Source organism: Terrapene carolina, unplaced genomic scaffold, assembly GCF_002925995.2.
Source record: "Terrapene carolina triunguis isolate 2854851 unplaced genomic scaffold, T_m_triunguis-2.0 Scaffold96, whole genome shotgun sequence".
NCBI lineage: Eukaryota > Metazoa > Chordata > Testudines > Emydidae > Terrapene > Terrapene triunguis.
In genome coordinates this window covers 9405633-9418412 of record NW_020664447.1, presented here as the reverse complement: position 1 = coordinate 9418412, position 12780 = coordinate 9405633, and the positions used below count along the sequence as shown (strand labels likewise).

At 38.2% G+C, this 12780-nt stretch overlaps 1 protein-coding gene across 1 annotated transcript in view; it reads left to right on the top strand.

Annotated features, from left to right (window-relative positions):
• The window catches only part of SPON1 (spondin 1), a 329711-nt gene that overhangs the window by 304955 nt on the left and 11976 nt on the right, over positions 1-12780 (top strand). Inside the window, exon 8 of the mRNA XM_026651452.2 lies at positions 7601-7802. Within this exon, the coding sequence (XP_026507237.1) occupies positions 7601-7802 (202 nt within the window). The remainder of the gene's footprint in view (positions 1-7600; positions 7803-12780) is intronic.

Below are 12780 nucleotides of genomic sequence, written 5' to 3'. Positions count from 1 at the left end.
AAAATTAGGCAGTGGTAGAGAGGAACAAGCTCCACAAATAAGTTGTTTGGTAATGTACTTAAGATAATCTTTTAATTCTGCACCTCAGATGATAAACTTTTAAAATGTCCAAGCTAATGTGTTATCAAAGGAAGACCTTTAGCCATAAAGTTCACATCAGGATTTGTAGTGTCCCAGTGTCTGGTGTTCATATCTAGGGGTTTGGCTTGATCCATTGATAATGGGGGCATGTCATGAAATTTGTATCTGGATCAAAACTTTCCAAAAGTGCAAGTGTTTTGGTTTGGGCTCATTTCTCATTCCCACGTGCCATATATATTCAAGGGCATTTTCTGTACTTCTACCAGTGCATACCCTTATGCTATGGGAGCTCAGACTAGATGCATTGTCTTTCATTGTGACACTGGCTTTAAAGTGTCTGAATCTCCTTGAGTAAGTTCCTCCTGCCAAATGCTCAGACATACCCTGTGGTCTCTGCAGGGAGCCATGTTCTGTACTCTTGGGACACAGTCGTCACGGCAATAATTTGGGGGTGTGGTTTTATGTTCAACATTTACATTAATGCAATCTATCAATGTGTTAATTACATGATACTTCCTAGAATTAAATCAAAAGGACAGCCAAGCTAATTTGAAAATGAGCGGACAGAAAAAGTGTTTGTTTATTATAGGGCTAAATTTTTCTATGGATAACAGTAATTTACAGTGATTTACCCAATTCAATGCAACAAATCAGTGGCACAGCCAGGATTAAAACCTAGGACTTCCCTCACCACCAGACTGTTCAGAAAATAACTATCAGCTATAATATGACCTATCATGGTAGCTTGCTTAGTCGTGTCTTATATTCTCGTACACAATGCGGCCAGATTCTGCTCTGGTTTACGTTCTGGGCAGACACATTGTGGTAACTGACATTGGACTATGTGGTAGAGCTGGGCAAATAAGTGATTTTTCAGTTTAGTGGCCAAACAGGAAAAAAAATCATTTGGGGCCTAACGAAACGTTTTGCTTGACCCCAAACAAGTTTGTTTTGGTTTGAGAAATGTTTCTTACCCTTTGTTTGTTTGTTTAGTTGAATCTAGCCCAATTTCAGAAAGAGTTGTATCAAAACAAAAAGTCAAAACTTTTTGACTTTTTGGGAAATTTTGTTTTCCATTTTTTTCCAGCAAAAACAATTTGCTGAATTTGACCTGAACTCACTAATAGTTTCAGTCAACACAAAATTGCATTTTTTTGTGAATAAGCTATTTGTCAAAAAAAAAAAAAAAATTGCCTGGCTCTAATATGGAGGACTTGCATCCTGTGCAATGAAGTACAAGAATGTCAGGGAAGGATTTAGCACCACAGTGTGCATATAAAAGCAAATAATAAATGATCAACCAACCTTACATAATATTGTACAATGGAATTTATCTAAATTTACCTAAAGCGGCTCCGGGGTGGCTCCCTGCATGTCTGCCCTGTCCCTAGCCCCACGCCACTCCCGGAAGCGCTGCAGCCTTGGGGGTGGGGGGGCGGAGGGCTCTGCGTGTGCTGCTCTGCCGGGCCTCCAGGTACCTCCTCCGAAGCTCCCATTGGCCACGGTTCCCTGTTCCCAGCCAATGGGAGCTGCCTGGAGGCAACGCATGGAGCCCTCTGACCCCCCGCCGGACGTGGTGCCGGCGGCCGGATCCAAAGCCCTGAGGGGCTGGATCCGGCCCGTGGGCCATAGTTTGCCCAGCCCTGGTCTAGTATGTATCGCCAGGTATGGCATCCTTTCCAAGTCCATTCTTGGCATGTCCAAACCATCGTAGTCATCTTTCTTGAATCTTCTGTATTAGCATTATTTCTTGCCCTAGCCATTTTCTTATTGTAACACCAACAAACCCCAGTCAGCGGCAGGCGGAATCGAACCTGGGGCCTCTGAAGCTTAGTGCATGAGCCTCTACTGCATGAGCTAAAAGCCATATGGCTCTTAGCTAAGGCTGTAGAGCAGACTCATAAATCTCTAAGTGGTCTCGGTGCCACTAGATGGGCCAGAACACCACAACCAGGTGGTGTGTGGGTTACATTATCACTTCATTTTTTATTTTCTGCAGTCTTGAAACAATCAGTATTCCCCTCAGCCAGTTCATGTCTGCAGTTGAAATCTTTTGTTCATTGTATTTCCTCATATTCCAGCATTCCAGCCTGTTCAAGAGTGTAGGCATGACAGTTGTCTCATCTACATTGATTTTTTTTGCTTTTTATCTAAATATCATTAGCCTTCCAGATCTTGCAGAGTTTTCCACATACAGTAGCAGCTAGCTAGATTCTTCATTTTATGTCATCTTCACAATTCCTGTTCTTTAATACTAATCCTCCAAGGTATACACACCATCGCCCAGGGGAGCTGAGGCATAATTAATGTTTGTAAAGGGTTTTGAAGATGAAGTGCTAAATATTACTATTAAACAATATTACACAGTAGTATGAAATAACAGAAATCTGTACGAAAAGAGCAAATATCTTACTAGCAAAGTGTTCACAAAGACTTATAAACAGGTTCAATATTGATTTAGTCTCAAATGTGCAGTTGATTGATTTTATATTATTTTGAGAACATGATTAATATTTACTTTTCTAACAGTGGATTCAAACAAAGATCCAACTCTACTGCCATGAACTTATAACAGGGAATAGCAATTTACAAAAGGTTTCCATCAAAATGTGTCTGAAGTATCCTTTGTTGTGGATTTCTAATCATCTGTCTTCAATCAGTAGAACAGAGTCTACTTCTCATTGTTGTCTGAGTCTGATGGGCATGTGAGTGAATGCCTCCATCAGGACCTGAAATGAAAGAAAGCCAAAGACAAGATGACAAGTTTCATATTGTAACTGTGCACAAAATGGCCATATATTCATTATTTATACTGTATAGTCCTTGCCTTTAAAACTGTTGAATTTTGCCCCAGATAAATGCAGTAGATAAGATTACCTCAATTATCTCAGTATTCATCATAATTCTGATGGGGAAAATTGAGGTGTTTCTGATACGCAGGTAACATTCATTAGTTATCCATGGAAATTGGCAGGTTGTTTAAGAGTGATCACTCCCGTACGATTTACAGGTATGTTTTATCTGAAATATTTGATTCAGACCAGATTGTGATACATTCCCTCACATTGAATAGTACCTTAAAAGACAAGTCAATCTGGAGCGCTACCTAACAAGAGTCAGGTCATATGAATCCACCCCTTAATAAAGCACTCTGATATTTCACCAAACAATTGGAAAGTTTTCTATTTGGGGTCTATAAGAAAATCCAATAAACACTTTATACCGTAAAACAACCGCATATGAACAGCTCTATGGGCTCAGGACTGAGTAATATGTTTGGTTTTGGTTGTTCTATTAATTTTCTTGAGGTAAAGAAACTTTGGAGCCCACTTCTTATGTTAGGCCACCCATGTCTGTGATTGGGTTCTCAAATGGGGAACTGGGCACCCTAATGTGGGCAATCAATTTTGAAACTTGAGTTCTGAACCATATATACTTAAAGAAAGGTAATAGAGAAACATGTATTTGGTCTGTTATGATTCTTAATAAAAACAGGAGTACTTGTGGCACCTTAGAGACAAACAAATTTATTTGAGCATAAGCTTTCGTGGGCTACAGCCCACTTCTTCGGATGCATGTAGAGTGAAACATATATTGAGGAGATATATATACACACATACAGAGAGCATGAACAGGTGGGAGTTGTCTTACCAACTCTGAGAGGCCAATTAAGTAATAGAAAAAAACTTTTGAAGTGATAATCAAGATAGCTCAGTACAGACAGTTTGATAAGAAGTGTGAGAATACTTACAAGGGGAGATAGATTCAATGTTTGTAATGGCTCAGCCATTCCCAGTCCTTATTCAATCCTGAGTTGATTGTGTCTAGTTTGCATATCAATTCCAGCTCAGCAGTCTCTCGTTGGAGTCTGTTTTTGAAGTTTTTCTGTTGTAAGATAGCCACCCGCAGGTCTGTCATAGAATGGCCAGACAGGTTAAAGTGTTCTCCCACTGGTTTTTGAGTATTATGATTCCTGATGTCAGATTTGTGTCCATTAATTCTTTTGCCTAGAGACTGTCCGGTTTGGCCAATGTACATGGCAGAGGGGCATTGCTGGCACATGATGGCATATATCACATTGGTAGATGTGCAGGTGAACGAGCCCCTGATGGTATGGCTGATGTGATTAGGCCTTATGATGATGTCACTTGAATAGATATGTGGACAGAGTTGGCATCGGGCTTTGTTACAAGGATAGGTTCCTGGGTCAGTGTTTTTGTTCAGTGATGTGTGGTTGCTGGTGAGTATTTGCTTTAGGTTGGGGGGTTGTCTGTAAGCGAGGACAGGTCTGTCTCCCAAGATCTGTGAGAGTAAAGGATCATCTTTCAGGATAGGTTGTAGATCTCTGATGCACATTGAATCTATCTCCCCTTGTAAGTATTCTCACACTTCTTATCAAACTGTCTGTACTGAGCTATCTTGATTATCACTTCAAAAGTTTTTTTCTCTTACTTAATTGGCCTCTCTGAGTTGGTAAGACAACTCCCACCTGTTCATGCTCTCTGTATGTGTGTATATATATCTCCTCAATATATGTTTCACTCTATATGCATCCGAAGAAGTGGGCTGTAGCCCACGAAAGCTTATGCTCTAACAAATTTGTTAGTCTCTAAGGTGCCACAAGTACTCCTGTTCTTTTTGCAGATACAGACTAACACGGCTGCTACTCTGAAACCTGTCATGATTCTTAATGTACTAGGAGTTCAAGGAGCCACGGTAAAATTTAGGAGAAATATACAAATTAGTCACTACATTTTTTCAGTGATGGGAGCACCAATGGAAAAAGTAAACTCCCACTGACTGTGGAAGAAATGTAATGACACAGAAAGGCAGGCTGAAGAAGAGTAGCAAAAATTAGAGCGCAAATACCTTGTAATCTTCAAATGCCCATAAAACAGAGATTGCTTTGGTGTAGCAGAGAGAGAAAAAATGAAGAGTCTGCGTTGGTCTCAAGCATGTAATGAAAGGAAAACCCCACACTGATGTCAGAAAGAGTTTTCACTGACTAGAATTGCCAGATTTCAGTCATAGTAACTAGCAAGAAAAAATTAATCGTACAATCAATCGTACTATTAATCGCACAGTTAAACAATAGTAGAATACCATTTATTTAAATATTTTTGGATGTTTTCTACATTTTCAAATATATTCATTTCAATTACAACACAGAATACAAAGTGTACAGTGCTCACTTTATATTTATTTTTATTACAAATATTTGCACTGTAAAAAACAAAAGAAATAGTACATTTCAATTCACCTAATAAAAGTACTGTAGTGCAATCACTTTATAATGAAAGTTGAACTTACAAATGTAGAATTATGTACAAAAAATAACTGCATTCAAAAATAAAAATGTAAAACTTTAGAACCTACAAGTCCACTCAGTCCTACTTCAGCCAATCGCTCAGACAAACAAGTTTGGTTACAATTTGCAGGAGATAATGCTGCCCAAGTCTTGTTTACAATGTCACCTAAAAGTGAGAACAGGCGTTCACATGGCACTGTTGTAGCCAGCATTGCAACATATTTATGTGCCAGATGCACTAAAGATTCATATGTCCCTTCATGCTTCAACCACCATTCCAGAAGACATGCGTCCATGCTGATGACGGGTTCTGTTCAATAACGATCCAAAGCAGAGCAGACCAATGCATGTTCATTTTCATCATCTGAGTCAGATGTCACCAGCAGCAGGTTGATTTTCTTTTTTGGTGGTTTGGGTTCTGTAGTTTCCGCATCGGAGTGTTGCTCTTTGAAGACATCTGAAAGCATGCTCCACACCTCATCCCTCTCAGATTTTGGAAGGCACTTCAGATTCTTAAACCTTGGGTCGAGTGCTGTATCTGTTCTTAGAAATCTCACATTAGTACCCTTTGCATTTTGTCAAATCTGCTGTGAAAGTGTTCTTAAAACGAACATGTACTGGATCATCATCCGAGACTGCTTTAACATGAAATATATGGAAGAATGCGGGTAAAACAGAACAGGAGACATACAATTCTCCCGCAAGGAGTTAATTCACAAATTTAATCAATGCATTATTTTTTTTAACGAGCCTCGTCAGCATGGAAGCATGGCCTCTGGAATGGTGGCTGAATGGACATATGAATGTTGAGCATATCTGGCACATAAATACCTTACAACACCAGCTACGAAAGTGCCATGTGAACACCTATTCTCACTTTCAGGTGACATTGTAAATAAGAAGCAGTCAGCAGTATCTCCTGTAAATGTAAACAAACTTGTTTGTCTTAGCAATTGGCTGAACAAGAAGTAGGACTGAGTGGACTTGTAAGCTCTAAAGTTTTACACTGTTTTGTTTTTGAGTGCAGTTATATTACAAAAAAATCTACATTTGTAAGTTACACTTTCACAATAAAGAGATTGCACTACAGTACTTGTATGAGATGAATTGAAAAATACTATTTATTTTGTTCATCATTTTTACAGTGCAAATATTTGAAATAAAAAATAATACAAAGTGAGCACTGTACACTTTGTATTCTGTGTTGTAATACAAATCAATATATTTGAAAATGTAGAAAAAATCCACAAATATTTAATACATTTCAATTGGTATTCTACTGTTTAACAGTGCGATTAATCACAATTTTTTTAATCGCAGTTAATTTTTTTGAGTTAATTGTGTGAGTTAACTGCGATTGACAGCCCTAATTATATGTAAGGTAACCTAGCAGTTGCTGTTCATAGGAAAGATGACAAAATGAGTTAATATTCTAGTGGTTTACATGTGAATGGAGATTTTGGCTCAGATTTGGTTTTAGTTTCCAGTTGAACAGGAATTTGATAGTTATTGGTCTACAGCACAAAGCACCACATGATTAACAGTCTCTCCTTGAGAGAATCTTTGGCAAGGATTGGACAAGTAGGAGTGCTTGCACATCATCATTGACGTATATTAGCAGAAACTTGCACAATGCCTGGCTGCATTATTCTCTGAGTCTAGCCAGTGCTGTTAATCTCTCACTTACATGAGCATGAAAATCTGACTAATGATTGTTTTTTTAAGTTGCATTTCTAGGCACTTTTTAAATTGAAACCACAGTGCATTGCTGATTAAAAATATCCTGACAGTCAAAAATGATTATTACTTCATGGTACTTCCTACTATGTTGCTTGAAGTTTTTAATTTGTTATGGTATATGAGAACATATTGACAAGGGTTTTTTGTTACATGACAATGAAGTAAGGACACTAGCCACAACTCTTCATTCCAAACCATTGAGCTACAATAAACCGTAAACATCCTTGAATGAAGTAAGAGCCATTTCATTATATAATACACAAAGGCTGCCTCACTGCTGAAAAGGATACAATGTATGAGAGTTGTATCGTGCCTTCACCCTATCTCATCTCTGTTTATCTCTAGATTTCAGATATATGTTGTGTCTGAGCTGACTAATTTTTTCTCCATTTAAAGCACAAATCTCATTGCTGCTCAAATAGCAAACTTTACTTGAGCGGGTAACTTTATCTTCCTGTTTCTTATTTGCAGGAGAGCTGCTCCCTCTGCTGAATTTTCTGTGGACAGGACTCGTCACCTGATGTCTTTCCTTACCATGCTAGGCCCCAGTCCTGACTGGAATGTAGGCTTGTCAGCTGAAGACCTTTGTACCAAGGATTGTGGCTGGGTTCAGAAAGTCGTTCAGGATCTGATACCATGGGATGCTGGTACCGACAGTGGGGTTACCTATGAGGTATTTGTAATACTTGTAATGGCTTTAAAACATAAGCTCTACCTTAATTAACATAGCTGTTAAGAATGAAGGCTAATAATCCACAACTATGTGGAAACCTCTTAGTATTCGGCAAACCATTCCTTTCATAGGAAAATGAAAGGCAATTGGAACAGACATTGGTAGCAATTGCTGTCTTTTATTGTGCCTGATTTTCCAAATCTGAGCTCTTAGATACTTCTTGTGACGTTGTGCACTGATGACCCCGCTCTCCGAAGAAAAATGAACTTAGGTTACTAAAAATTAGGGATAGATAAATACTCAATTTCCCAACAAGTGTGTACACTAACCCATGTGCCATCAAAAATCCCAGGTTGCTAGTTTAACTCAATTAAATTGGGACACTGAAAAACATAGGATGACCAAAGCAATTACCTGGCTGGAGGAAGCCCGCCAAACAATCAGTGGGGCTGATTGAGATGATTGAGGCACTAGAGGAGCACTCAAGGAAGACAAGGTCGTTGTGGAGAACCTAAATGAATTATTTGCATCCATCTTCAATGCAGAGGACACCAGGAAGATCCACACACCTGAACCAAAAGATTTTGGAACAAATTGATAAATTATGTAGCAATAAGTCACTAGGACCAGATGGTATTCACCCAAGAGTTCTGAAGGAACTCAAATGTGAAACTGCAGAACTGTTAACTGTGTTATGTAACTTACTGCTTAAATCAGCCTCTGTACCAGATGACTGGAGGATAGCTAATGTAATGCCTAACTTTAAAAAAGGCTCCAGAGGCAATCCTGGCAATTACAGATTGGTAAACCTAACTTCAGTACCAGGCAAATTGGTTGAAACTATAGTAAAGAACAGTATTATCAGACACATAGATGAACATGATATGTTGGGGAATGATCTGGAAAAGGGGGTAAACATTGAGGTGGCAAAGTTCACAGACAATACAAAATTACTCAATTTACTTAAGTCTAAAGCAGACTGAAGAGTTACAAAGGGATCTCACAAAACTGGGTGACTGGGCAATAAAATGGCAGATGAAACTCAGTGTTGATAAATTCAAAGTAATGCACTTTGGAAAACAATTCCAACTATAAATACAAAATGACAGGGTCTGAATTAGCTGCTATCACTCAAACAAGAGATCTTGAAGTCATCATCGATAGATCTCTGAAAACATCTGCTCCATGTGCAGTGGCAATCAAGAAGCTAACACAATATTAGGAGCCATTGGGAAAGGGATAGATAAGACAACAGAAAATATCACAATACCACTATATAAATCCATTGTAAGCCCACACCTGGAATACTGCTTGCAGTTCTGTTCACCCCATCTAAAAAAAAATGAGAATTGGAAAAAGTACAGAGAAGGGCAACAAAAATGATTATGGGTAATCTTCCATATGAGGAGAGATTAAAAAGACTGGGACTGTTCAGTTTAGAAAAGAGACTGAGGGAGGATATGATAGATGACTATAAAATCACGAATGGTGTGGAAAAAGTGACTACGGAAGTGTTATTTACCCCTTCACATAACACAAGAACTAGGGGTCACGCAATGAAATTAATAGACAGCAAGTATAAACAAATATAAGGAAGTACTTCTTCATATAACGCACAGCCAATCTGTGGAACTTGTTGCCAGGGTATGTTGTGAAGGCCAAAAGTATAACTTGATTCAAAAAAGAATTATATCAGTTCATGGAGAATAGTCTCATCAATGGCTAATAGCCAAGATGGTCAGGGATACAACCCCATGCTGTGGGTATTCTTAAACCTTTGACTGCCAGAAGCTGGGACTGGACAACAGAGGATGGATCACTTGATAATTGTCCTGTTCTGTTCATTCTCTCCGAAGCATGTGGCACCGGCCACTGTCGGAAGACAGGATACTGGTCTAGATGGACCATTGGTCTGAACCAGTATGGTTTTTATTTTCTTAACTGTTACAAAATCCATACCAGCAAGGAAATAATTACTATATATCAAGCAATGGATATACAAGAGAAAGGTCTGCAGCATCTGTGCGATCCTTGGGATGGTGTATGGAGCTAACATATAGACTCAGACAGCAAAAGCTGAGTAAAAGCAACCACATCTCCTAGAAAGTTTTATGCTCCAGTAGCAAAGCCCGGTAGCTATGAAAACAGATAAAAATCTTGGAAAAGGGGGAAATAGAAAACAAAACAGCATGGGGGAAGGCACATGATCAGAATAAAGAACCATCCCAAAGGTTTGCAAAGAAATTACGACTGGGAACAAGAACTTGTGCACCTCAGTGAGTGGACGAGATAAGATTCCTGAGAAATATGTGAATAGAATAGCAGAGGACCAAAAGAATTAAAGTTTTGGCTGACTCATATATCCTGTTGTGGAGTGATCATACTACGGCTACCTAAATGATCATGAGTGAATGCACAGAAAGAAAATGTAGTTGAGATTTTTTGTTGATTCCTATATGTTTGTGCCTCCACAGGCCTGCCTTTCCACTTATCACCAGAATTATTTTTCAGCTGCAGTTCTTCTGTTCTTACACTGTTCCCTGTATGGTTATGTTTGCAATATAGGCAAGATGAAAATCTGTCTTGAAAAACAAACAAGCAAAAATAATGTATTCATCAAGTGGAAGATTTCTGTCTTCTGTGATAAAGCAAAACAATCAGATTACTTTCACTCATCAGTTGCTGAAATAAAATGTGCCTCTCCTGCCACCTGGCTGCTAACTATACTCAACCTCCAACAGTAAAATATGACACCATCCATGAAATACACTAACTCCAAAACCCTGGGCTTCTGGTATAAAAAGGCATCATTACAAAAAATAGACTGATAATTTATAAAAGCTAGTGCTATTTAATATAAATAATTAAAACAATTTGTAATTAAAGCAGTGCATACAGGTGAAGACCTAAAGATCTTGTTATTTTCATCTTGCCTTTTATTAGTTATGTCTCTCACTATATGTTTATATGGTTCCTAACACAATGGGTCCCTAATCTCAGTTGGCACTTCTAGGCATTACCATAAGACAAGTAACTAATAAAGCTCATATTTAATATTGTAAATTCCCAAAAAGTGGTTAGGTTGCTGAATGTTCCCTGAGAATTCACACAGTTAAAATAATGCCTTGGTCTACTCTCCAGCTCCAAACAGAATTGTGTTTGCTAATAAAAAATATTTTGGACTTGTGACCTTTTTTATGTATAGTGGACATTTTTAACAAGCTTTTTCTGTTTTTGTCAGAAAACAAAGTTGAGGTAAAAGACAGTTGTCAGTACTAAATTTTCCACCACTTCTCTAGCTATTGTTCTAGTTCTCTATCCATTTCAGTGACAAGAGTTTTTATGGCAATATGCAGGCATACAAAGTTTTTATTGCTGACCTCTTGACTGATCTCAGATGTAAAATAAAACAAACGTCCAAGAAGGAAAAAAAAAAAGCGTTCACCATTCCATTTTAACCATTCCATGTTTTTTATGTCTCGAGGCAGACTGCAGGACAAATATGCAACACAATTATGTGCAAAGCAAACCATTTGGTTTGTTCTCTGAGATTAGACACCACCACCGTTCTGAAATAGTTATGACCTTGAAGAGCATTCTGAGCATGGTCAGGTAAACTTCAAAGTGTATCAGACACTAGCTAGGGATCAACAGAAGACATCAATGGTGGTTTGATTTGTATATTAACTATGAGTTTGCATTCAATATATATATGACCGCAATTAATGAGAATGTGCATGCAGAGACTCAGAATAGGTTTTAATGGGGCATGCCTGTTTGTGCACCGAATATTTTTGTCCAGACCTTCACACATTTATATAGCATGCTTTCCAAAAGAGAAACTTTTTGCCTAGTTTTTAGTCTCATAACTTTTTCGAGTGGGGTTTTAGGCTCACGAAGCCTCTCCCCCCTCTCCTGGTATATGACATAATAAAAACAAAGATGTTTGTTAGGATGACAAAGATAAAGTACCTAGAATGCAATGAAGCTATCGTTTACGCCAGCTGAGGATCTGTCTCCTAGCATGCTGTTCAAATGTAACTTAAGCTCAGAAAGCTTTTGCTCTCCGCAACTGTTGTTGGCTACAATGTATTGTAATATAAAATAGGATGTCAGTAATTACAGTTATGCATTTAAAATGTCAGAGGCAAGGAAGTAGGGTAGATTTGCTTTCAAAACCTATATTCTCGCCCTACCTGGTCTCTCTCAACTGCAACCTAAATGTTTAGGGGACGGGGAAATGCTTATGTTCTAAATTTATTGGGTTCATAAGAATGTTTTCTCTCCCCAAAATGGCTCCAAATAGTAAGAGTAGGATTTTGTTCTTAATCTGCAAGAGAAGAAATAGCATCCTGAATAACATAACACACCATTTGTCCTGAACTCGTCTTAAGTGCAGTAACTTAAATATGTCTCTAAGATAAACAATTAAACAATGTGTTGTCTAGCTTGGGTCCTAGTGTTTGTCCAGTTTTCTATACAAAGAGGAAACAACAAATAATTAAATTTTAAAAAAATCCTCTCCCACAATGTGCCCTTTTCCCCCCAGGGATTTCCAGTCAAGTTCTGGTTCTCAGTCTGGCCACTACTATTTTAAAGAACTAATTACTGAGGGTCATTTATGGATCACAGAACTTAAAAACAAGTCAAAGCTTTGAAATATGCTGAAGAAATAATATTGAGTTCTTTGTTTCTTACTTGTAATTTTAAACATGCTGTGACAAATTCATCTCTGGTGTAAAGCCACTGACATGAGGGAGGTTTCACTATGGATGACTTTGGTTTTGTCCCTCTCCATCCACAGATGCATTCTCTCCTCTTTTCTCTCTCTTTCTTTGTGACACGTAAAGGGAAGTTCCATATGGAAAAGTGACTACAAATAAAAACATTATGGTCTCATTTGAGATCTGCTCCCTATATATATTCAGAGCAATAACTGCCTTACATCAAAGACAAAAATAAGTGTTTACTGCTTTTT